At 36.2% G+C, this 25,406-nt stretch overlaps 1 protein-coding gene across 4 annotated transcripts; it reads right to left on the bottom strand.

The window, feature by feature from the left end:
* Positions 1-4,456: 4,456 nt before the first annotated feature.
* DYRK1A (dual specificity tyrosine phosphorylation regulated kinase 1A) lies at positions 4,457-23,536 on the bottom strand. Of its 4 annotated transcripts, none has more exons than XM_054391048.1 (10): positions 23,325-23,536; positions 14,078-14,170; positions 12,985-13,173; positions 12,114-12,261; positions 9,997-10,283; positions 8,764-8,910; positions 7,810-7,950; positions 7,209-7,515; positions 6,288-6,412; positions 4,457-5,235 (listed from the first exon to the last, which is right to left on the bottom strand). In XM_054391048.1, exons 1-10 carry the CDS (start codon positions 23,451-23,453, stop codon positions 4,612-4,614), a joined length of 2,190 nt encoding a protein of 729 aa, XP_054247023.1. In that variant the 5' UTR covers positions 23,454-23,536; the 3' UTR covers positions 4,457-4,611. The 4 variants fall into 4 exon arrangements, with proteins under 4 accessions (XP_054247023.1, XP_054247032.1, XP_054247015.1 ...); XM_054391057.1 differs by having other exon boundaries at positions 14,078-14,206; positions 23,325-23,534; XM_054391064.1 differs by lacking the exon at positions 6,288-6,412 and having other exon boundaries at positions 5,153-5,235; positions 14,078-14,206; positions 23,325-23,534.
* Positions 23,537-25,406: the final 1,870 nt, after the last annotated feature.

Here is a 25,406-nt window from a genome sequence, read left to right as displayed (position 1 = left end):
CGATTGAACTCCGTGATGCTCTGCAATATCTGGCATAAAACATAATAAACAGAAACTACAAATCCTCTCAGGTCTAGGCAGATCATATATATTTGATAGGGCTAGTATGGAGAACTGTTGAAATAAAAACAAGGCATCTTAATCAATAAGGAGAAAAAATAGTTCAACTATCATTATAAGGTGGAGAAATAAATACCAATTGCAAACTTTTCAACATGAGGTTACTTCTGTAGAACCCCACAAAACCAGAGATAAATAAGAGAAAACTACAATTTGGCAAGGTGGCTTTCTTTGCTTGACAGATGTAAGATATTGTGCAATTTTAATATCCACCCTTCTAAGTAAAATAGATCACTTGCCAAAGTCATGCTATATACAAACTATCCTCATGAGATCGACACTCAGCAATAATTCTACTTTGTAGTCAGTTGCATCATTTTAACTAGACACTTCCATACTATTCACAAGTTCCATATAATGATCTTACTGAAATAGGTTTGTTCTATAAACGAACACAACATATTCACCAAGCTGTGTCAAAAGGTTAGAGTTGTAGATTACTTCCTCATTTGAAAAATGATGTTTCTGGTGTGTTTCAACAGGAGTTATCTTCTAAGGTATTTAAGATCTTTTAGTTATCAAGAATAAAATTTGAGTGCATTGACGGTTTAATGAAAATAATGATGGTAGAGGGATAAACAATGAAGAGAAGCCGCATCTGTATGTGAATCCAACCCTTCTGTAAACCAGTCCCGTTCAGACATCATTATACTTACAGGATGGAAGACCACATCCTGGAAGAGCAGCAGTTCTGAAAAGGACTTAGGAATCATGATGGATAATCATCTAAATTTACAATCTTTTAATGCAAATAATTGAGACTGAAAGATTTAAAAATGCAATCCTTGGAGGTATAAACAAACAAGCGAAGATATAAACTGAAAGGTTCGAGAATGTACCTGCACATACTACACGCACACAGCAATACTGAAATCACTACCAGATGCTGTATGCAGTTCTTACATCCACGCTTTAGAATGGATTTTAAAACATCTGAAGTTTTGGAAGAGCCATAAAAGCTTTACAGTTAGAGATTTAAGGAACTCCATCTATAGAGGTTATTAAAGTTAACATATTTTTATGTGAATAGTGAAATAGTTTAAAACTAGAGTAGTTATTTGTTATTCTAATAGGCAGCTAGCTATCTGATGGCCAGCAGCTATAACTAAACAGTCCTAAAACTGAGGGAGGACTCAAGAGCATGGAAAACGAACTAGCTGAATCACTCAAGAGACACATAAAATCCTCACACTTGAAGAACCTATACGAAAATCAGCTGTTTTTTTTTCAAAAGTATGTTCTACTGCACCCAAAAGGTATGGCCTCCATGATGCAGAAATAATTAGATTGGATTCTAGGGACAATGGCATGCCAGTCAGATTATTTCATCACCATGGTCACTTCTGTCCTTAAAATCAGCTAGTCCGCATGTAGTAGGTAGAAAGCTGCAGTGCATTTAAGAACATTCAAACTAACAGATGATAAGATAAAGAACTCAAACTACAAGTACAGTCCATCAGAATCAAGCAGAGCTGTGTTCATACATCAATGATTTGTATACCTTGCTGTTTCAATTAAAAACTCAAAATTATCTGTTATGCCTCCAACTTTTACTTTCATATTTTTAAGTCTGTTTCAATGTATCTGATATTTACATATTATAGTATAATTATACCTACCATACCATGGCTTGGAGTAGGTTAATTGCATAGGAAGAATTACTATGTTTACATTTTTTTCTTAAATTACTCTTTTTTTTAAAAAGCACAGTAAAGAGTCTGAGGACAAATTATTCAACTGTTTATCATACATAAGACTGCATGACTATAATACAAAGGGCTTGTCTTTTCATTTAACGTTACAATATACACAGCAAGTCCGGACTAGATCTTACAATCTGAACACAGGTATTTAACCTTTTCCATGCTGTTTATGTTTACAATGCACAGAAGTCCTGTAACCAAACTGTGTAGTAAAGCACACAAAACTGGACTGTAACATAACACAGTATGCAGAAGCACTGGATTTTTATGATTTCTTCTTTACGTAGATATATTTTTTTTAACTGCTTTATTTTGTGGCGCTTGCTAAGGTGTGGCAACCCGCGCACCCAGAAATTACCCAGATTCCATATTACCCTTATATTCCTAGACAGCAGTAAGAACTGGATTCCTTTTCATATTGCTAAACTCAGCATCCTGTTTCTAAGGTGACAGCTTTCCAGATCCTATAAACTTCTCTGAATTACTGAGTTTAAAAATAAAACCAAAAACAAAAGAGAAAAACACCTCCACTTTCATCCACAGGGTTGATGTATCAATACAAAAAAAACCAAAATGGTTGCTTGATTTAACAAAAAAAAAAACAAAACAAAAAACATGATTTACAAAAAAATGGTAATCCCATGTATTCGTTCCCATTTACATGGTAGTCAGCTGCTGCGTTGCCACCGTAAGTATAAAAAAAATTCCACATTTTAGTCTGAAAAAAATTATTTGGCCGCATAGAACTGACCAGCGTGAACTCTGAATTTTCTGCAAAATTAACTTTTTAAAGGGCTTACTGGCAGAGGTAGATCACTGCTTCTGTAATACGTAATGGGCAAACAATGTTAATCTGGGATGGGCAATCAATGAATTACCCTTATTCTTTCAAATGTTTTTCATGGAGCTTTTGCTTTTCATACAAAGAGATCTCTGAATGGGCCCATAAATTTTGCAACTGCCAAGCTGACTGTGTTATATTAAGGCAGCATTACCCAAAAATTAGGCACCTGTTAAATACAGCCTGCTAACCTCAGGTCTCATGTGAGTGTTTTGCTTTACTCAGACTATTATTTTGGACCTGTTCATGCAATCAAGGTCTTGCCTTCAAGTTTACAATTATGTTAATAAGGAATACAAGAATCAACTGCTGGTTTCATAGCTTCTGGACATAGCTTCTGGATCTAGTGTCCCTTTTACCTTCAGAAGCCTGAACACATTTATAATGTAACAGATGTTATAGTCTTGAAGTAGATGTCAATCTATTATGTTCAGTACACAGATTGCTGTAAATGTATTGGCTATGAATTCAACAACAGTTCCAGTTTTGTTTAAGCAATAGTACAGCCATAATTTTCAACTGACATTTAAAAATGGTCTAGTTACACCTTGTGTCAAAGTGCAGAACTGCTACATTATTGGTTACAGACATCTATGTGCTATAAAAACAGCTTTGGTACAATAAATTATCAAAAAAGAAAATAAATTTTTGTAAAATTCACAGCATAATTGTGAGGCAAAAAAGCAGTCACATAAAATTCTGCATTTTTAAAAATGTTCAGGATGAACAGAAGACGTCTTTGTGCAGAAGTAATGGTGGAGAAACCACGTGCCGAGAAAAAGCAAAAGAAAAAAGTAAAAAGCAGGAAGGGACACAGTTGTAGCTATTTCCATCAAACGCAAACCACTACTCCTGTGACCTTCAACCAATAAGGAAGTCAACTTTATGACACACGCAAAGTGACCTTGCAATACCTTACAATAAGTGGGTCACAAAAGTCTATTTTAAAAGAAAGGCCTCTTGAATTACCCATTCTCTGTGTTTTCAGCATTAAGGACTGTCTGCAAAAGCATGTCCAAAAGTGATTGCATCTGAAATGGTAGGCTCTTCTAACTTAAGAGTCCAAATCCATAAGGCCAAAGGTTATCCCAAAGACCACCACTTAGACCTCCCCAGGACTGGCCAGGACCGACCCGTTGATTGCTTCTCAGTGCACCTCAGTTATGAAACCAGTCATATTTCAATACTAACTGACTGTGGCCTCCAAAATATGAGACCCACAGAATCCCATTACAATTGCTGCTTTGATCCTCAGTAGATTCAGAAAAGGAGAGTTCTGATCACCGCCACTTAGCATGCTTAATGTGCCTTACAAACTCCATTACAACCGTCCCTTTTTACAGCTGAAGAATATATATTTGTGTAATCTGAAGGTCCCTCTTTCTTACAGTACTGCATTTCTGTGCCCATGTTTGTTTGGGGAACTAAAAAAAAAAATATATATATATTACTCACTCCCCTCCCACCCAAAAACTTCAAAGGGCCTTTTTTATAAATCATGTGCAATGCCTTTAAAAATAAACTAGTTTGCAACTACAGCTAACATTTGAGCAATAACCCCTGTTGAATGAGACCAAAAAGAACCAAAATCCCTCCCCGAAAAACAAACTATGAATAGGTTGTGGCAAGTTAAAATGGGGGAAGCAGAAGGTGAATACCACTAAGCTATCCGTTAAGGTGGGTCCAGACATGGCTTTAAAAAAAAAAAAAAAAAAAAAAACAAACCAAAAACAAAACAACCAAATCCAAAAAAAAAAAAATCAACAACAAAAAAAAACTTCATTGTCCCTTTGCAATCTTTTCAAGTTTAAAAAAATAGTCAGCTTTGCCCTCCTGTAGCGGTTCAGTGAGTTTATCTCCTTCTGATTCAAGCAGCTTTGCACTTTGTTTTTGGAAAAACACCACTTCTATAAAAACACACAAGAAACAAACTTAGTTTCAGTTTAGTCACGAGCTAGCCACAGGACTTTGCTGAACACAAACTCCTGTCATGGGAGACTCTTCTCTATCAATTCCTTGCCTCATTGCAAGGTGTCCTTCAGTCATGTAATGAGCAGGACCTGTATTAGCAGAAAACTGGTATGTTGGATGTCCAGCTATGCCAGTTTCTTGGCGCGGATTAGAGTAGACTGTTAAATTCATGTCCATAGCTCCATTTTGTCCAAAGTCCAAGGTATTAGCAGCCACTGGGCGGTTCTGATAGGCCTGATTGCCTTGGTTACCAGTAGAGGAGGAAGATGTAGAGGAAGAAGTAGTTGAGGAAGACAGAGATGTCATGGAGTGGTGACTGTGGCCCACCTCCATAGAATCCTGGGTGGAGGAGCTGTTTGTTGGAGAATTGTAGACTCTCGGCCTGGTCCGGCTACCCAAGGCTTGCTGTCCATGATGGTGGTGGTGGTGGTGGTGATGGTGGTGGTGGTGAGAGCTATTTCCATGATGATGATGTAATGCATTCTGTTGTTGAGGGGTTACATGGAAGGTGGTTTCTTGAACTGGATGGTTTTCAACAGTGACCTGTGTAGGAGCTTCAGTGGCTGTCCAACCAATTGGAGGAGGAAACTGCTGTCGAACCTATGATAATGAGGAAATTAGAATTAAAGTATTCAAATATCTCCATTTGTAATATATAAGAGAGAGAAAATTATTCACATTTACAATAACTTTTTTTAAGAAGTTAACAAAACCTTACAGCTGCGTAATTATTCTAGAAATGTCAGCATGTAGTTAAGGGGCATTTCTAATATACTTTTCTTAACATACCTTAGGAAAAAAGGTTTCACATTTCAAGCAAAAACAGTTTAAGTAAGTTGAATATGTGACTGTACTGCCAACGTGACAGAAGCTTTGCATAAAGATAGAAGTTTTAAATAATAGTAGCAATAAACAACCTAATATTTGTACAACATCTCGAACACTAAGGCCACGCTCTCTGACTCAGGCCTCTGGATACAAAGCATAATCTAAATTATTATGACGTAGTTCAGATCTTTGACAGCGCCAACAGCATTAAAGGAGTAGTACCCACACCTCTGGAAGAAAACAGTTGATTAAACATTACTGAAATAGTAAGATCTAGTTATGTACCAAGTTGTTGCATAAATTTTTGTGCTTGGAAGAAGTTCTATTTTTATCTGCTCTAAACTAAAATGAAAATATTACAGAATTAGTTGTAGTCAATAAATGAGTTGTTGCTTCTTTCAAAGAAGAAGTATTGAATAAACACTAGCTCATCAATGATAATATTGGTGAAGTACCTGAATGCCATAAAGTGGAAGTAAGAACAAGTTAGTTCTTCACTGGGTTGGAAGATGCATAGCTCTGTTTACCCTTACACCCTGTGTAAGGGGAAGAACTGACAGCTGCACCTGATTTACTGCTACTAATACAAAACCTTCCACTCTGCGGAATCTATGGCAATTTTTACAGTACTTTTGCCTAAGTGACCGACATAACTGACAAAGGACTACAGAGGAGCTGGGGGTAAATAATAAACCAAATCTGATTGCTAATTCCATGCCTAAAACATTTCAGTCTTGAAATGGAAGTGTTAATAAATTCAAGGGATTTATTAGTCTCATAAAATTCACATAAATCAAACCGAAAGAAGCTCTACTTAAGCATACCTGTGGGCTGTGTGTTTCACAGTCCATAGCTTGAACAGCAGCAGTGAAGTGTCCACCACTATGTCGATGCTGGTGTGTGGGGTCTGACCGTGCCCTTCCACTGTTGCTTGTTCCAGAAGATCCACCTATAAAATAATAACATGCACAATAAATAAAGAGACAGAAAATCTACAGTAAAACAAAGACAGCATGAAGATACTTACACTGCTTTAATATAAAAATGCAAGACCAACAATAAGTATTGGGGCACTGTAGTTTGGGAGTGGGTGCAGAGAAGGACAATGATGCTGATGAAGGCTCTGGAGAACAGGTGTTAGGAGGAATGGCTCAGGGAACTGGGGCTGTTTAGTGTAGAGGAGGCTGAGGGGAGACTTCATTTCTATATACAACTACCAGAAAGGAGGCTGTAAGCGTGGTGGTTGTTAGTCTCTTCTCCCTAGTAACAAGGGATAGGACTAGAGGAAATGGCTTCAAGCGGTGCTAGGGGAGGGTAGATTTGCTATTAGAAAAAAAAAAAAAAAACAAACCCCAAACTTCTTCACTGGAAGTTATCAAACACTGAAAGAAGCTCCCCAAGGAGGTGATTGAATCCTCATCCCTGGTGGTGTTTAAGACACACAGATGTGGTGCTAAGGGACATGGTTTAGCACTAGTCTTGATTGAATCCAGCCATTATCTAACTCTATGATCTTAAAGATCTTTTCCAACCAAAACAACTCTATGACTCTATAGTCACCCATCTTTTTCTGTTGTTTTTGAAGCTGTTCCCTGTTCCAGCTGATTAAAGTAATTGTTTTGAGCATGACTGACATATTTGTTTTTTAACAAGTAAATACAAAAAGAGAGAACATTTATCTGACAAAAATTCCTTTTTGTGATGAGGAAATACACTTTTGTAATCTCTTAATGAGCAAAACTTACCTGAGCTTGAAGATGTACTAGAGGTGGTTCCTGAAGACTGCGACTGCTCCATGGCAGGACTCGTAGACACACTGTTACTTGTGTTTGTACCTTCGTCTGCTGTTTTCTTAAAGAAACTATGCTGTAGGGCATAATAAGGTTGAATTCGTGTCTTAGGGTCATAGTCAAGCATCCTTAAGATGAGGTCTTTAAACTTCAAGTAGTCAGCTACAGTATGACCCGATTCCCCAGCACGACGTCCACCTGGTCCTCCTGTTTCAACTCCTAGTATATTGTGAAGTTTACGAGTTCCTGGTGGTTTGTATTCCTGTTGGGAAGTTAGAAAGAGCAATTTCTAAGTCTTTTGAAATCAAATTATATATTAAGACTTGAATGTGCACAGCTTAAATATGCCATAAAAGGAAGTCAAATAAAAGTAAGAAACTATTCAACACTACAGAAAGTGTTATTTAATCAGCATCTCTTAAAACATGGAATAATAATAAACAACAATGAAGCTACATTTTCAGTAAGACAAGATGTAAGACAAAGTAACAGCTCATCTTTTTGCATGTGGTATTAAAGAAACAGTACAGATTATCACCTTAGTTATGTAACCTACCCTTTTCCCATCTTTGGTCTTCTTCAAGTTCCAAGTGCCGTCTGGCAACTTCTCAAAGAACTTTCTTGCTTTTGGTGCTTGGTCAAGGATGTGGGTAGGTGGTATCCCCAAAACTTCCACTATTTTATTCATTTGATCCACCTGTTAACAACAAAAAAGTAGTTGTGAAGAACATGTGACAGAGGTGAGCAGTGCAATAAATTGAGATTTTAACCACATGAGAAGCAAATGTAAATTACCCAGATGAGTTATGAATTATTTGAGAACCTAAGAAAAATCCAGTACATACAAAACAAAAACAGTGAATAAGGAGTAAGAAGGAGGACCCAGAAACATAAAATTATCAACAAGTGATTTCAAGTTCTGCCAAAAGACATTGCTCTCACTGACACATATTCACTTTAGAATTACTAGATTTTTCTAATATGCTGGTTCAACACAGCCTGCTTCCCTGCAACACAGAAGTGAGGGAAAGCAACATATGAAAAAACCCTCCAGGTTGAGATAAAAAAATTGAGGTAACAGGAGTTTAATATAAAGGAGATAATATAATGCACTATTACCTTACCCTATTTGCAGAAAAAGTGCAGGAAAACGCAGAAAGCAACAGCAGAAGCCAGGGAGCTAAGCCCCCCACCCTTCCCATCCTGTGTCAACCCCAGGAGAAGAGCCCAATACCCCCAAATGCAGAAACTGAAAGCAGCAACTGGAACAGGAAGCCTCTCATGTTACAATCTGAACTTCAAGCCCCATAATATTTTGCTCCAGCCAGCACTTTAATTTTGAAGCTGGCATCATGACACAGCATGGGACTGAGTATCAGCAGCAAATTCAACTCAACCCATGACACCTACTTTATGCAATTAAACAGATAAAAGTCATGATGACAACAAACAAAAAAAGTACATCAATCAAAACCAATCAAATTACTTGTATTGTAATATAGCTGCATACCTCATTTGCCCCACTAAAAAGAGGCTCTCCAGTGTGCATCTCAACTAAAATACACCCAAGGGACCACATATCAATTGCAAGATCATAAGGCATTCCCAGTAGCACCTCTGGTGATCGATAAAAACGACTCTGGATATATTGGTATATCTGAAATAAAAGCATATAAAGAGCACTATTACAGTTTCACATTACAAAACAGAACTACCATGAAATCCATTCTTGGTGTAGGGAAAGCGAAGGTATTACTGATACTAAAAAGTATCTAAACGTTAATTCTTAAAAAAAATACTAGCATTCACACGTGAGCTGATTTGCTCACGATGTCAGTGTTTTGCACTCTAGGGTTGATGAGTGTAATCTCACGCAATTACAGGTAATTACACAACAACATTTTTGTATTACCAGTCATACTCCTGAAACTTCATCTCTTTTGCAAATGTTGTAGGGTTTGTGGTTTGGGTTTTTTGTAGGGGTTTTTTTTTGTTGTTGTTGTTGTGTTGGTTTTGTTTGTTTGTTTGTTGCTGGGCTGGTTTATTTTTTTAAACATCCAGCTCTCTCAAAGGAAAAAGACAACATTCACAGATATCTAGACATATAGGCACACAATGGACCTGGGAAGGCTCAAAATCCCATTTTCACTGAAACTAAAGTTTAACTTTCATCTACAGAAGTCTTCCTAACCTCTCTAGCTAGCAATGTGTTAAGTGTAAACAACTAAAGCAAAGGCACCCTGAATAGAAGTGGTCACTTGCTCAGCCAAATATACTTCTACCAATCAGGACTGAACTCAGTTTAGTCTTTCCATAGTTGCTAAGTGTTTGTAAAAAAGGCTTAGTTATAACCAGTGTCTTTAAGAGGCAGCTACTGCACTGTCTCAAGGCACACTAAATAGTGGACATGCTAAAGTGGAAGAAGTAATATATATGAAATGAGGAAACAATAAACGAACATTTTACTTTAAAGCAGACTTCTACAATCAAGGGCTGATGCATTCTGCATTAAAAATATGACCAAAAGAAAGATGGAAAATTTATCTACTGTGGCACTAAAATTCATTTTTAAAGCTCCTACAGACTGATGATCTCCAAAATCCTATGTAAAAATCAGGTACTATTTCATTTAAATCCTCATTAATAAAGTCTACATTGGCTGTCTAGATACTATAACTTTAAAATATTGAATTTTTCATATGCATCCAACAGTAGCATAAGCAGAATTTTTGCAAACACTTACCCTCTGTCCAAGTTGACATGAACTGCCAAAATCAACAATCTTGATAGCGCTTCGTTTGGGGTTACAGAGCAGGATATTCTCTGGTTTTAGGTCACAGTGAATGATACTAAGTTCAGGAGTCGCCAGAAAGAGCAGTGCAGTGCACATCTGCTGTGCAAATTTTCGTGTCAGGTTCAATGAGACACCTCTGAAGTTGGTGTTCCGCAACAGATCATACAGATTGTAGGACAGCATTTCAAAGACTAAGCAGAGATGGTTTCGGAACATGAAGTGGCGCTTCAAATGCACTTTAAAAAGGGGAAGAAAATAGTTAACACTTATCATGTGTGGTAAGTATTAAACACTAATTACGACACAATGCCTAATTATTTTAATCAATATGTAGCAAGCTGTAAGATAACACACTATTACTTTTTTTCTGTATCTATGGCTATGGTATGCCTGTCCTTAGACCTCAGTGAGGCTATAAAACGATTTAGAAGACAGAAGGGATTTTTTTTTTTTAAATAAGCTATCACTCCTCTATTAGCAAAGAAAAACACACTTGTGGGTAAATAATAACTGCAAAAAAAGGAGACAAGAAGCGCAAATTGTGTGTAGCACCACCTTCGATCTTTTTTAGGCTACAGTTCATTTCTCCACCCACCTAAACCTAACTCTATTCAAGCCCAAGAAGCCTGGAAAAAGTGCACATACAGCAGCATACAGTAAAGCAGATTGTTTGCTTCAGCAAAGCAGATAGCACATTTAAGACTGAATTATGTATTAGGAATTTCCCTTACATTTACAGAGAAAATATCTGTCAGATTCATTACCACCGTGACTTCATTACTTCAATTAATAAAATTGATCAGTATCACAAGGACATTGAACTCATTTAAATGAGGCATAATCTAAATTTATGAAAGCAACCAATCCAGTCCAAATATTTTTTTTTCATGAAATAAGTGAAAAATTCATCACATTCATCTGTTTAGAGGCAATCAGGTTTTGTCAATCTGTCAAATATTCAGGTTGGTTGACTCAAGTACAAGAAAACTGAAACAGGAAAAATATTTCAGACCTCAGATAAAAAGCAACACAATCCCCTTTTTATCATAATAAAATCTTGAACCAGTACGAGCACAATGAGAATTCAGACTTTCAATTAAGGTCATTACTTGGTGTCCAATGTATATTTTTTTTTCCTCATCATTATCGTAAGCCAGTTCTGCAAGTGTTGCTTACAACTTACCTGTCACAATACCATTTGCTTTCACCTTGATGCCAGTACCTGCAGTCTAGAACTTTTGTATTTTCTCATTTTTGCCATATTTCCCCTATCATCCCATCATGAAACCAACAGCATCTTTTCACGTCCTTGTGGTCTTCCTATATTTAATTCCAACTCCTTCCCACACCTAAGCTTGCTGGACCTGCCAACCTGGCAAGAATCACCACTTATTCCAACTGATTTATCCAACTTTTTACACAAGCTGACTTAATTTCATCTATCATAAAGTTTAAGTAGCACAAGAGTAAGCCAAGGCAACAACATTCCAATCTACAGGAGCAGCCAAAATTACAAGTTGCAAAATATTTTTGAGCTATAAAAGGGCAAGTTGTGTCACTTACAGAAGTCTTTTTTTGTCAAACAAAATGTTGAGCTTTTTAAGCACACACGATCAGAAAATAATTACTAAGTTAGCCATAAAACTACAGTATAATGCTGGTTTACATTTAATATTCATGCTCTTATGCATGACAGTTCTGAGATCCTTTAAGATATATTCAAGGTAGTGAAAGAGGCATAAACTACCACAGATCACAGCTTCTCTGTAAAGGTCAGTAAAGGTGGCAACTTCTTCAGATCTCCATACCATTAACTGAAAAAAGAAAACTCTACAAAACAAGACCTCAACACTACAAATATCAAGTCTGTTTTCCCAGATATATTATATATTCTCATAGATGTAGTCCTGTTGCAAAGTAAACCGGAAACTTTTCACTAAATAATGATTTTAAATTCTGTATTATTCTTTTAATTTCTTTAGCACCAAAAGCATCTTAAACTACATAACAAGATGTAAAATATTCATAATTTCATTCAATGAAATGAAAAATAACTATTCAAATACCTATATAGTACTTCATCTCAGTGTCATGTTTGTTCATAAGCTCAAGCAGTCGCACTTCAATCTGAGCTTGGTTTAAGAAAGCCTTCTTGTTTTTTATTATTTTGATAGCCACCCACTCCTGTTCCACTCGATCATAAGCCTTTACGACCTGAAAAAGTCAAATACATGTCAGTAAAACTTCTCGTTTTCAAAATACAGGAAAATTCACTTTCCAAACTTTCTTCACTTTTCCAATTCAGAGAAAACATTATTAGAACTTATGTTCTTAAATTTATTCTCCTACTTGATACTACAATAAAGCCACAATTGGTCATCTGAGGTTTATTGCAGTTATATCATAAATCAGAAGTTCCACTGAGGCTTCACTAAGCAAACATTTTATCAAAATGCAATTATCAAATCATCAAAACCAATACTGTAAAAAATGGCTGGCAAAATCTGAGAAAAAAAAACTAACAAAGAGAGCAAAATAAAAACTCCATCCTCCTTCCAGTCTCTCTCAAGCCTTGGCTACAGCTAGAAACAGTCAAAACCCATGTTACTAAGTAACATTTGTCATAGGTAACCCCTGGCAGTAGGCTATTGTTTTAATTTTAAAACCCAAGCCAAACAGCTAAAAATGTGAACTCATAGGAAAAGGCTGAGGATTTGCTTATCACAAAATGCATTACCAGACAGATCCACATACTGAAGTATAGTCAAATGTTACCTGTAGGAACAAGAAACAGCACAAGAGTGTCTTGAGCAAGCACTCCCCATAAAAGGATGAAGAAAAAAGCTGTTAATTTGGAAATTAAACAGGAATGCCACTCCGATGAAACGTGTATTATGATTCACATGAATTACAGGTTTCTCAGTTGATACACATTACCTGTCCAAAGGACCCTTTGCCTATTAAAGAGTCAATTTCATAACGATCCATCCACTTCTCCCCATTTTTTACAATATAGTCATAGTTGTCATCGTCATAGCCATCGTTGTAAACTTTTCTCTCCTTTTTGTGACTGGAATCATCTCCTTGGCCCTGCTGATGCCTCCGTTTTTTTTTTGCATAGTAAACCTAAACATGAGAAAGTGCATTGCTTAAGAGCACTTCTTAGTTGAGTATCAGTTCAATAAAGAATAGAATCAGATTTCATAATCATCGTATCTAATCTTTCTGCTGCTGGAGAAACACAATCCACTCCTGCTTTCACTATTTCAAGTCAAGTCATTACACCAAAGCAAAGTCTTGCTGAATAATTACAAAAAAAAAAAAATTAGTACATTTATTTAGATCTGCTGATAACACTGATTTCTAGGGTTCATTGGTGCAAAAAAGATACAGCACAGAACAAGAGTTATCAGTTGCTCTTTTCACAAGACTGGAAAAGAAGAATTCCCAGGAAGTCAGCAAACACTGCAGAAATCCCTCTGCACTCCCTAAAATTGCCAAAGAGGTATAAACTGATACTCTCCTATATTAATGACATGATTTTTGTTTTTTACATCTGTCAATCAGACCTAATTAAATACTTCAGAGAAAACACTTTACTATTTTCCTTAAAGGTCCTTAGAAACATTCTTAAAGGTTTATAGCATGAACTAAGAGTGGGTTTGCCACTTCTATTTCCTTGTCATGCAACAGAAAAGCTCAACGTGTGTTTATAAAACAGCAGAAAGCCAACTCAGATTTTTTAAAAAAAAAAAATATATACACACACATATATAGATATATATATATATATATATATATATATACACACACACACAGAGCTATAGATATAGAGATTTTAAAAAACAAATGTGCTGGACAGAAAGCAGGACATCAATGATCTCAAATAAAATGTGTAAAACAGAGAGAAAGCTTGTTTTTTCTTATCTCTTCACAAGAGTATTCATAGAAAATATATTTAATAATGTATTGTAAGAAAAAAAATTAAAATCACATCAATACGCATTACAAAGATAGCTGGAACCATTACCTCATTAATATGCTTGTATGTTTTGATCAAATCTACAGAGAGCTTCCTCAGTGGAGCAGTGGCTGGATCACGGAAAGTTTGGGGCATCCGCCTCTGTAATACGACCATATCACAAATTAGGAAAAAAACCTACAACTTTAGTGATGCTATTAGTACACCAAATCGTGTGATTCCTCACAGAAATTACTTCAACATTTCTTTCTTTAAGTTGATATTTAAAAAAAAAAAAATCAGAAAATAACAGTTCAATTACATTACTTTTAATATATTTAATCAGCTAAAAGAAAAAAGTGAAAGAGGAAATAAATCCCAAGATTACTGTTTCTCCTCCCATTACACCTAAATGCTTAATCCAAACAAACTTTTTTCCCCTCAGTTGAAAATACAGCTCCTTTAACAACAGATTCTTGCTGACATTACTCCACTACCTCCTGATTGATACACAAATTGTAACTGTATTTAACATATAGCTGCATTAAAACCACAACTAGAAGTTAACAGTATTAACTACTGAAGAACTGTGGCAGTTTGACACATTTAAATTTGAAATAAAACCCGTATCCATCATGCCTTACAATACCCAGGACTAAAGTCTAAATCTAAAGCCTAATGAAAATCTACAGAAATCCAAAGCATGCACATGAACATATCAATTGTCAAAGTTTTAAAACAATGTCCCTCACAAGGTAGTTATGTTCCTCATTTGTGTTCTCTATTGTTGACTATATTTATAACACATCTTCAAAAGCAGGCCATTCTTTTTATTGGTTTCCTGAAGAAACAAGACGTTTTTATCTTTGCACACACATGCCATAAAAACTCTGGATCAATCAACCTCTATTCCTCCTTAATATTTGTTTGAAATGTCAGAAGATAAAAGTTCCTGGAAAGATAAAGCTCCAAGTGGTATGCTAGAGCTAAGTAACATCCTCAGTAAAGAGAAGTCAGAAAAAAACCCTAACTCACAACCCATTTCATTTGGTTAAAGCTGACTACCTGCTCTGCCAACAATTAACAGTGCTGGCATACCACCAGACGAGCTCTCAAACTTCTGTGTCTCACAAGTGTCAGATAGAGAGCTGCTAGGACAGAAAGTTGGTGAGGTTTGTTAGACTGGTCCCGAAGCCTGTCTCTCTCTATTCCCTCTCTTCCCAAAGACAGAAAAACACAGGGAAAGTTTAAGCAATTCCAATGGAGAAAAGCTTTTTATCTCATTTTATGCCATCAAATATGCTCATAACCCTCTTCAGTTCCAAGTGCTTAACTCATCTTCTGCCTCCTATTGCAGCTAAGCTGTTATGCAGCCTCCTGCAGAGCTGAGGATAGGGCATAAATCGTCAACAGAAATAATGAAGCTGATTTTTCTATCAGTACTGCTGAACTAATAAACAAACTCAACTACTCCTCTGTCTTTTATGGTATTATTTAATACTCACAATAGTTACTATACAAATAGTATATGTGACCAAATAACAAAAATGTAAAATAACATTGAAATAACTCCAAAAAGTTCTCACAAACAGAAATAACAAAGAATTTGTGCTTCTGAAATTGGATCTCAATCAGGTACCCAAGCAAATATACTAAGCTTGTGCTAAGCTTGTGCTCTCATCTGGTGATGTACAGACTACACAGTAAAAAAACAGAGCAGGAGAACAAGGCAGAGCATGAAAAAGTGACAGAGATAAACAGAAGGGAAAAAAGCAAGACACTTCCAGTAAGCTTACTGTATCTGTGTGAGGCTGGAACTCCTAACAGGTACAAAACTCGTTGGAGCTGGAGGCTCCTGAGAAATGGCAATTCAAAGCTTTGATGCACACCACTCCAAAAATGCCCACACAATGTTTTTATAGCCCTTCAAGACTGCTGACTTGTGGTCTTTTTGACCAGAGAATGTTTCTTGGAGACGCTGCAATACTGTTTAACTTCCCTCAGAGAAGTTTAACCCAAGTCATGCCCTAGGTGTTTGTTCCAGTCAATTCATTTTCAGTTATGCCCGCTACCATCAATTTCCCTTAAGCAGATTTACCAAATTAACTATTTTTTTATTATAATCACAAGCATTTAGTAAACATCAGGAAAGTCTGTTTTAAAGTTTCCTAAACAACTTGACATTTATAAACATTTTTGTTTCTTACTTTCCTCTGTTGAACAAATGTGAACCATCAAACAATTTACACCTATATATGATCTCTTTTGGTTCTCTCCCACTGCACTGTTAAACAACAGAGCAGCATCTAATCCTAATCCCTCCTGTCACTGTTACAGGCTTTTCGAATACCGTATTTCCTTTAAATTTCTTAATATGACTTAAAGGAGATTATTGAAACACAGGAGCACTGGTATATTTTGCTGGTAAAAGAAATAATGCTGGAGTGCACAAATATTGGCAGGGACCAGTCTCTGTCCTAGGCTGCCATGGCCAGCACATGGTTTCCATCGCAGAGTTTTGAGGAAAGAGCCTGTGTGGAAGGACTCTAATAGTTCGGATCAACTATTCAGACCTAAGATTGCTCTAATTTGGAGAAGTAATTTCTGAGACAAGTATTCCTGTTTATTTTTTAAGTCGAATTTGCTGGCTTATTTAAAAAAAAATCTTCTAATTTCAACTCTGAAATAAGCAGCCTGATGAAATAAAAAAGATAAATATTTTTTAAAGTCTAACTTGTTGGTGTTCCCTAATTATAAATAATTAAGATTCTGCAGGCTATCCCTATGTTGCTTGCAGGCAGTATCTTATTTGAAAATTGTGCTTTTAATTGAGGTTTTAGACAGTCACACATTTCTGAGGATACACTTCAGCCTGTATGAACTTTTTAACAGGTACTGTTTTGCCATTGTGGGTTCATAAAGTTTTGGTAGGATGGGAGAATAAATTGACCTTTTCCTCCTTCTCCTTGCAATATTACAGAATTTGTAACATTCTACTTTGTTTCTTTCCCCCAAGATCCTTTTGGAGACTCTTGCTCCATTTGCTTCTTCCTGATGATGGAAGTCTGGAACAAAGTGGGCTTTATCATTGGGGAATACCAAGTTCCCTTGACTTCAAAGAACACTCAACCACCAGAAAAAAAGGGAAAAAAAAAAAAAGAGAGGGAAAAATAAAAACCCTATTGCATGAGCTTCAGTCTCTATCTGGTGGCCAGACAGCAACACTGCAATCTCAGATCTTCAGAAAGATAAAACACAAGTCAAAAAATATGCTTGAGTTTCAGGACTGTGAAACAAGAAACAACTTTAATTACAATTACATGTGTCAGTAAACATCCATCACATTCTGATGTGTTCACACTTACACCTCAGTGCAACAACCAGTATAACCACCTGAGATGGTACCACAATAAACATTACACCACAAGTAAGGAACTGAATTTTTTTTTTTTTTACCTATTAATCAAACGCATAGGGTATTGCACTGAGAAGCAACCTGTAACTAGTCTAAACAAAGAAGAATCAAGTAAACACAAAAAAGACAACCGAGAGTCGCACTTACGTGTACTCACCACATCTGAGACAAATGCTGTTTTAAGGAAACTATGACTTCTAATTCAGGCGTGTTATTTTTAACCTGCAGTCTTTGAAGTTTAATGAAGACAGAAAACGTATTTCTATTTGGACATATGCTTTGTTACCTAAAAACCAGATGGCACTGTTCCTTAGCAAATGCATTTTATTTTGATTATGGGAAATTCTGAGCAGATACCTATTTTCTGTTAATGGAATGCTTTAATTCAGAGGGTTTTTTAAAAGAAAGATCTGTCGCCATGCACTTTCATTTAAAAAAAAAAAAAAAGAAAAAAAGAGGAAGTAATGAAGAATATATATTATAATGGTAACTTTTAGCCAAAATTCCAGTTATAATGACCTATTTAATAGACTCCCATATTAAAAAACTGAATGGACCAGTCTCATCTCTTATGCCACTTCCTATTCAAAACCCTTCTTGCATCACAATAACATAGGATAGGAAGTTTACACTAATCCTGTTTTATGGGGGGCAGTCACATAATTCATGGTGTCTCCAGAGAGTCAACAAAACAGATGTTTGCTATAACCACAAGCCACAGTAACACTTCCCCATAATATATATATATATATACTGCAAACTGCAGATTTTTAGTAAAATTACAAAAGACAAAAATAATTGTATGTATCAGAGATCAAAGAAAGAGAAATGTAAGACTAGTCTTCAAACTGACTCTACTCAGGGCAAGAATTGTATGCAGGTAGAGACAGAATTTCAGTTCTATTACTTTAATCATTGATATCTGCTCTGTGAGTATTTCTCTCTTGGTCTGGTCTCCTTCCCCAAATAAAAAAGGTTGCCAAATAAAAGTAATAGTAAGAAACTGGTAAGTTTAAAGTTAAACAAATAAATAAAACCAGCAAGGAATAAAGGGTTCACTACCAAGGTTTTATACTGCCTGATTCAGCCCAACCATTAAAGAAAAAAAAACAAAACCAAAAAAACCAAAACGCAACAACAAACACAAAAATTAATCTGTGGGGAGCAGGAGGAGTAAGAGAAGGGAATTAAAAACTCAGCTCTGAAATTCCTGTTGCCAAAACATAGATATATTTTCCAATTACATGTCTGAAATGGATGGAAAGTGAGAGAAATGCTTTTACTGGAATGAGTTGCGTGCTTATACACCATGACAGAATCTGACCATCACTAAAAATAATATTGCTGATTAAGTAGCTGAAGTAACTGAACTAAGGATTTGCTAGTGCCTGCTAGAACACATTAACATTGCAATGATCTAGTTGCAATTAATAAAATCTCTGGCCAACATCTGTAATCTGGCAAATTCAGTAAAACCTAGAATTTTGGGGGTGCTAAGTGATCTTAGATACATACAAAGATGTTTAGCAGTCAGCCTGACCTTTTAATTCCAAGTTTTTGAACTGAAAAAAGTTTCAGGCAATCTGAGTATCCGTGACAAATATAAACATTAGCACAGCATAAAAGAAATGCTTGTTTAAAGTTGTGAAAACTTTTAAGCTTTTATATTAACATCTGGCTATGTTGGAACTCTCAAGATACAGCCATCTGAAACTGGACAAAGAAATATTAATGTTTGTTTCTGCTAAAGGAAAAAGACCCCACAAATCTCATGTTTTCTATTCACTCTAGGACACATAATCTTACTGCTTTCATGAAACTGGTTCTGGCACTCATCAGAAAGTTAAGAACACACAATCAAGGGCAGGACCCCATCCCACCAGCAAGCCCAGCACTCGGTGAATCACAGACCTAAACCAAACCTTTACAATCCAGTGTTTTTTGGGAAACAAAAGACTTAAGCCTAATTAGTGAAGAGGAAAAAAAAAAGTTGAAAATAAAAAGTATAGCACGGTAAGTTTTAAAATGTAATCTAAAGCTTCATTAAAAAAAAAAACCAAACAACCAACCAAAAAAAACCCCACCCAAATCTGGTTGTCTTAGAAGTATCTTCCTGTTATTTACTTTGCCAATGATGAATCCAGAAAGTTTTGGTCATCATAGCCATAGAGAAGCAGGTGCAAGAGAAGATCATGTAAATATTTTAAGGCTAACACATAACATAAAAACACATCATTTACATAATTTTAACATAAATTGTCATTACTGTTTCCTAACCTTTAATCTGCAACTACAAATGATTTGTGAAATACCAGAATATGGTCTTCCAACCACTAAAAAAAAAAAAAATAAAATCAAAAAGCAAGCAGGATAGAGCAGGAATAAAACCAATACATTATCATTCAAAGCCTATCTTCCCCATTATTTGGTTATGAATGAAAAACTATTATAGGAACTCTTGAACAAGACAATACTCCTCCAAAAAGGAGTCAGTCTTCAGTAAAAAAAGTCACAAAAATAATCTGGAAAAAACATTATAAGGCAGACCATTTTTGCTATTTATCAAAATGACATGGTTTACAGAAAATGCTGAAAACAACTGAAGAAATCTTTTAGAGAGTAATTACTTGCTATCTATTATTTCTATTAAAGAGAGCTGAGACTTCAACCTGGATTTTATTTTCAAGCAAGGCGATTTTGTTTGGATTTGGACAAAACAGTCTGTTTACAAAGTTCTGCAAATGTAGCAGTCAAGAAAGTAACCTTTTTAACACTTGTATTCTCAATTTATTCAACAGAAAATTCATTCAAAGATATCTAAGCTGCTCTACAAATTACTTACCAGAAGTGTGTTTGTTGAAACGACAGAATATTTTGGAGAGGTTAGGGCAGACCTTCCTAGTCTAGGCACTTTGCCTTGCACTCAGCAAGCAATGCAGTGCAGCACTCTGGCCAGCAGATGGGAGCTGAAGCCCAGAAAAGAACTTTGCCTGGTGGTCCTGATACAACCACTGGCGACCCTGAAGACTCGGGCTTCACTGACCCACCTTGCTACTGAATTGACACGGTAATTGGATTACTCTCAGTAGCAAAGGAGCTGGCAATGCGCTCTTGCTCAACTGTTGGAAGCCTGTACCCAAATTGGCTGCTTTCAGGTTCTGGAAATTGATAGCACCAAGCCTGACCCAATCTTCTAGGTTGCTGCTGACCACTGCTGCATTACAAAATTCCGTGAAACTAAAGCTCAGAGACCTAACTGCTGGTCTATTTGACTGCATGCAAGGCATTGCATTAAAAGGGTTTTACCCTTTAAGAATTACATGTCATGTATCTGCTTAAAGTCACCTTATTCTGCCTCCCATTTTTTTATGGCTATATTAAATCAATCTATCAAGCCACCTACAACAAACATTGAGCCTATTCCTTTTGATGCCCAAGTTAAAAATATGATCTTCTTAACCATGTGTACTGGAAAACATAGAAGCATGTCACCTCACATGCCTGAAGAGAGTTTGCCATTACAAAAGGTTAGTCTGGTGTTAGAAGCTTTAGCAACAGTCAAGTACAGAAATTCACAAAAATGAGTGGCAGAGTTCCAATAAATGAATGAAACAATTTCCCAAGGATAGTTTAGAAAATTATCTCTGCACGAGTTTTTCAGAATTGACATATACAGGACACAACTGCTTTTATCAAGAACAGAGAGAAACAAGTTGCATAAAAAAAGATTCCTGCAGAGAAAACATAAAGAAAGAATCCATAAGATGTATGTATCAGTCATGAAAACCTAGATGGTATTCAGATTACATCTGGAGCAAAAGACAAGATGGCAGAACACAGCAATGGATAAATGTAAGATTGCAAAGGCTTCAACAATAGAAGGCCAGGGCTCTTATAAGGGGGAAAAAAAAAAAAAAAAAAGACTTCTGTTTTAATCAACATGAAACAGAGCTGACAAAACGACTAATGAAAGAAAACAAGAAAAGTTTTCTACACAGACACAAGGGTCTAGAGGAGATAATCTGACTCACTAGCATAAATGTTAGCTAGATTTGGTTTTGCAGGTAAGGTTAACCAGAAGCACAGTAGCAAGACAAAAAGCCATTGAAGACTCACCAACAGAAGTTCATATAGAAACTTTATTACAACCCACTATCTGTTGAAGAGAACTTTTTATGTGACTTGATGGGAGAAGCACAAGAACTCAAGGAAGGAAAGAGACACAAAAGTCAAGCAGTCAAAAGACTTCAAAGAGTTGCCCACCATCAGAGTCAAGGGTGCTGAAAGCAGCTCACAAAGGATAAAGCAGTAACAATCCTGAGCTGCTTAGGCAGAGGGCTATAAAAATTTCAATAACAGAATTACAGTAAAATAGGAAAACACAAGCCACAATGCAGGAAAAAAAAAAGATGAAACTGGAAAAATTAAAACAGTGATTTATTCTATAAATTGCTACTATCAAGGTAGCCAGCTGATCATTTCTTCATACAGATAACTTCCTGGAGCCAACCACAGATTTTATCCCATATTTACATCCTCATCTTGGTGGGCTGCATTCTCTGGTCAACTATTCTTGGCTATTTTCTAAAAACCGTTCTTCAGCTTTCTATTACTCAGCTACCATTTCAAAGCCATTGTGACCACAAACAGCAACAGATGGCAATACATACTGAAGTTCCTTTATTTTGCTTTTTGGTTTGAAAACATGAACAACTAAGCACTACTGTACACTAAAGCTCGTAATAGTGATGCCAGATTGCAAAGCTTAGATAGATATCTTGAAAGGGTTAAGGAAACAGCAACTTCTCTTAATTGGCAGAGTGATTCACTAACCTTATAGTGGAGGTTTTGGGGAAGTCACATAAAATATCTTTGCAGGTTTCTCAAGATAATTACTATTACATATGAACAGATTTACCCTTCTTACTGTTTGGTTCTCATGAAAGTAGAAACATCGTTTGATAGCTCCATTCACTTTGTCACTCTTTGCAGAGCCCTAGTCATTACACATCTCCAGATTCTAGTATCAAATAACATAGTACCTAGTTTGAACATTCTCATCCTCTCTAGTCCTTCTCTCTTTCTGCACAAGTGCCTTCCTACAGAGAAATACCAACGGAGTGTCTCCTGATGCTACTGTAAACATTTTAAAGTCATTTTGAATACAAGAACAAATGTGAATCTGGTAGCAGCAAAAGACTTCACTCTTCATCCTATTTAAGTGCAACATGCTACATCAGCCTGCTGCGAATTTTAAAGTTTTGACCTGCAGACTTCAGGATTTCAAACTCTGAAGCCTATGTCTCCCCAAGTTCATGTCTCCACAACTAGGCAGCACCATTTTTAAGAAAGAAACAGATCTCTTACACAGGGCAGTTCTGGCTCCTGTAGCTTGCACCTAGCACTATTAGTTAGGAACCTGCTTCAGCAGTTCTAGCAACTCAAAAGTAGTACAGGACAAATGCTCAAACCCCCATAATCACCATAATTCTGGATTCATTTTACTTCCTTGCAATAGTAAGCAATAAATTAGTTGTGGAAAAATCCCATCCCAGTGACAGCATAGCTTTAGATTTTGTAACAATAATAACAATAATAATAATTATTATAATGATGTGTATCTTCTTAAATGTCTTTTGTGCAAATCTCTCTATTCCAGATACACTAACCAGTGACTGCATTAAAACACTGTCCATTAGAACAAGTAATAAGGCAATCACATTCTAACATCAACCAGCCTTTCAAAAAAAAAAAAAAGTTATTATTAAACTCACTTTCCAACTTTCCGTTTGGACCACCCTTCTTCCCTCTCATTTAAAAAAATGCAAGTAGTACAATGATCACAGTAATGTGTACCAGACACATTATTATATCAGAAATTTTTTTGTTGTTGTCACTCACCTGGTTTGTTAATGTTAGAGGTTGCTGAATCTGGTCAGCATATGATAAGGCAGAAACCTGTTGGTCATTTATGTTCTGCTGCCGACGATCACTGTACTGCTGATGTGAATGGGACATCTGTCCAGCCATCTGAAGGCCAGCAGCATGGAATGAAAACGATGGTGCAAGCCGAACAGATGAAGGTTTGCATGCTGAAGTCTCTCCTCCTGCAAAGATAATGTGAGGTTTTAATGCAGTTAACAGCTTGAAAATTTACTTCAGCTTTCATACACAATGAACCTGGAATCATCCTCATATAAAGATGACCCACTGAAGTGCTGCTTCTCATTTCATTGTGACAACTATTTATTAATCATTTATTCCTACTTTAACATCCTTTTTCTAACATCTTCACCTGTGTATCACAACTCAGTTGGAATTTGACAGCGGTGATATCAATTTTGTGTATGGATTCCATGAAAGTCAGAAAAATACTGCCTTTCAAGGTTGCTCACAGCAACCTTCTGGACTGACTACTAAAAGCAAAGAAAAGCTAGGACCCAACCTGAGCAACTCACCTTTTCTTGGCCTCAATGTTTATGCCATCCTACAAACTGCTTAGCTCATTAGCCTACATTTTTAACTTCCACCATTCTTTCTATCCTTCATACAGTGTGCTTCAACTCAGCTCTCTGATTCCTATTGCTGAGTTTCATCAAGCTATAGGTAGCCCACACAGTGTAAATGGAATGAATTCCTTTTTGGGAAGGTGAAAGCAGACTGCCAGAAGAAACTGCAAAGCAAGAGACAGATCGAACACTTGGTGTCCAGTTGCAGGAGAATGGCAAACTGTATGGCCAAAGTACTAGATTCCAAAACAATCTGGAAACAAAAAAGCGCCAAATTCTAAGGGCACAGAATCTACCTCTAATCTGGACAGATACTGCACCCTCTCAACTCGTGTTTCAGACATCTGTTATACGGCTTTTAATTGGTTCCCAGCCTGCTTGTTCATACTCTCACACTGGAGAACAGATTAGATTAAAGTACAATTTGGTTTACTTTGCCTACCAATGAAATTTTAGCATGCTCCACATTTAACATCCATTCTTTTGCTTTTGCTGACTATGCCAGAGAGGGGAAATTCTCTAAACGGTTGCCATGTTGACACAACCTAAGAGACATAGGACAAGCAGCCAGGCACAATGAAGCCAACACTGCCACTCAAAGAATACATGTGGAAACAGAAGTTGAAATCTGGATACACAATTTAGAAGCAAGATGTGAAATAATCAAGCACCTAACCATCAAGAGATATCCTAATTTACTCCACAGCCAAAACCTTGCAGGAAAATATAATCAGTATAAGACAGTAGATAAGCACTGCCCATCAGTTTGGCTTTCTTCAAACTGACTGCTCTATTTGTTGTCTAGTCTAAGTAAAGGAAAATTAAAATATTGACAATTATACTGCATCAACTTAGTACCTATCAGGACAGCAGAACAACTTCATGGATATAGCCAATAAAAAAAGTAAAAATATTATTCAAAAGCTATAAATAATACAGCCTATATACAGTATAACAACAACTTTAAAAGAGGTGAAATAAAATCATACAGTGAAATACCCACTGACAGACCACTGGTATTTTTCTCCAGTGTTACAATTCAGTACTACTAAGAGACTAACAGACTGCTCCTGAAAATGAACTGGTTGCACACAAGCACCCACATATTTTCACAATGTTTCATTAAATCTTCAAACATTTCACTTAGAAAAAGCCACAAAGAAACAAATAAAAAAGCCCAAAACTAGCCCCAAACCTTTATGAAATAACTATGACATGTGAAAACTCCTTTTCTTGTGTGCATTATAGTGCCTCTGGTAACATGATAAAGTATCAAGATGACTTACAAATGAAAATAAAATAGAGAAATTCCTGACCTAAAACAATTATAAAAGAAATTAACCTAACATTGCACAAAAAAAAAATTAACTCTTCTGTAAAGAGGAGTCCACTAAAAATTACTTTGTAATTTTTAACTCTAATAGAGATCCTAATAAGCTCTGAAACTCTCTTCCAACATTTAAAGTCAAAATAC

This window comes from Indicator indicator, chromosome 1, assembly GCF_027791375.1.
Source record: "Indicator indicator isolate 239-I01 chromosome 1, UM_Iind_1.1, whole genome shotgun sequence".
NCBI classification, from domain to species: domain Eukaryota; kingdom Metazoa; phylum Chordata; class Aves; order Piciformes; family Indicatoridae; genus Indicator; species Indicator indicator.
Note: the sequence above shows the minus strand (reverse complement) of the source record. Positions and strands in the feature narration are given on the sequence as shown.

Excerpts from the sequence above, each read along its gene's own strand:
- DYRK1A (XM_054391057.1), bottom strand. The coding sequence starts at position 23,453 with ATGGCTGGACAGATGTCCCATTCACATCAGCAGTACAGTGATCGTCGG. Across the intron at positions 13,174-14,077 it reads CATACAAGCATATTAATGAG|GTTTACTATGCAAAAAAAAA; the intron begins GTAATGGTTCCA and ends TCTCATGTTTAG. Across the intron at positions 12,262-12,984 it reads GCAAAGGGTCCTTTGGACAG|GTCGTAAAGGCTTATGATCG; the intron begins GTAATGTGTATC and ends TGACTTTTTCAG.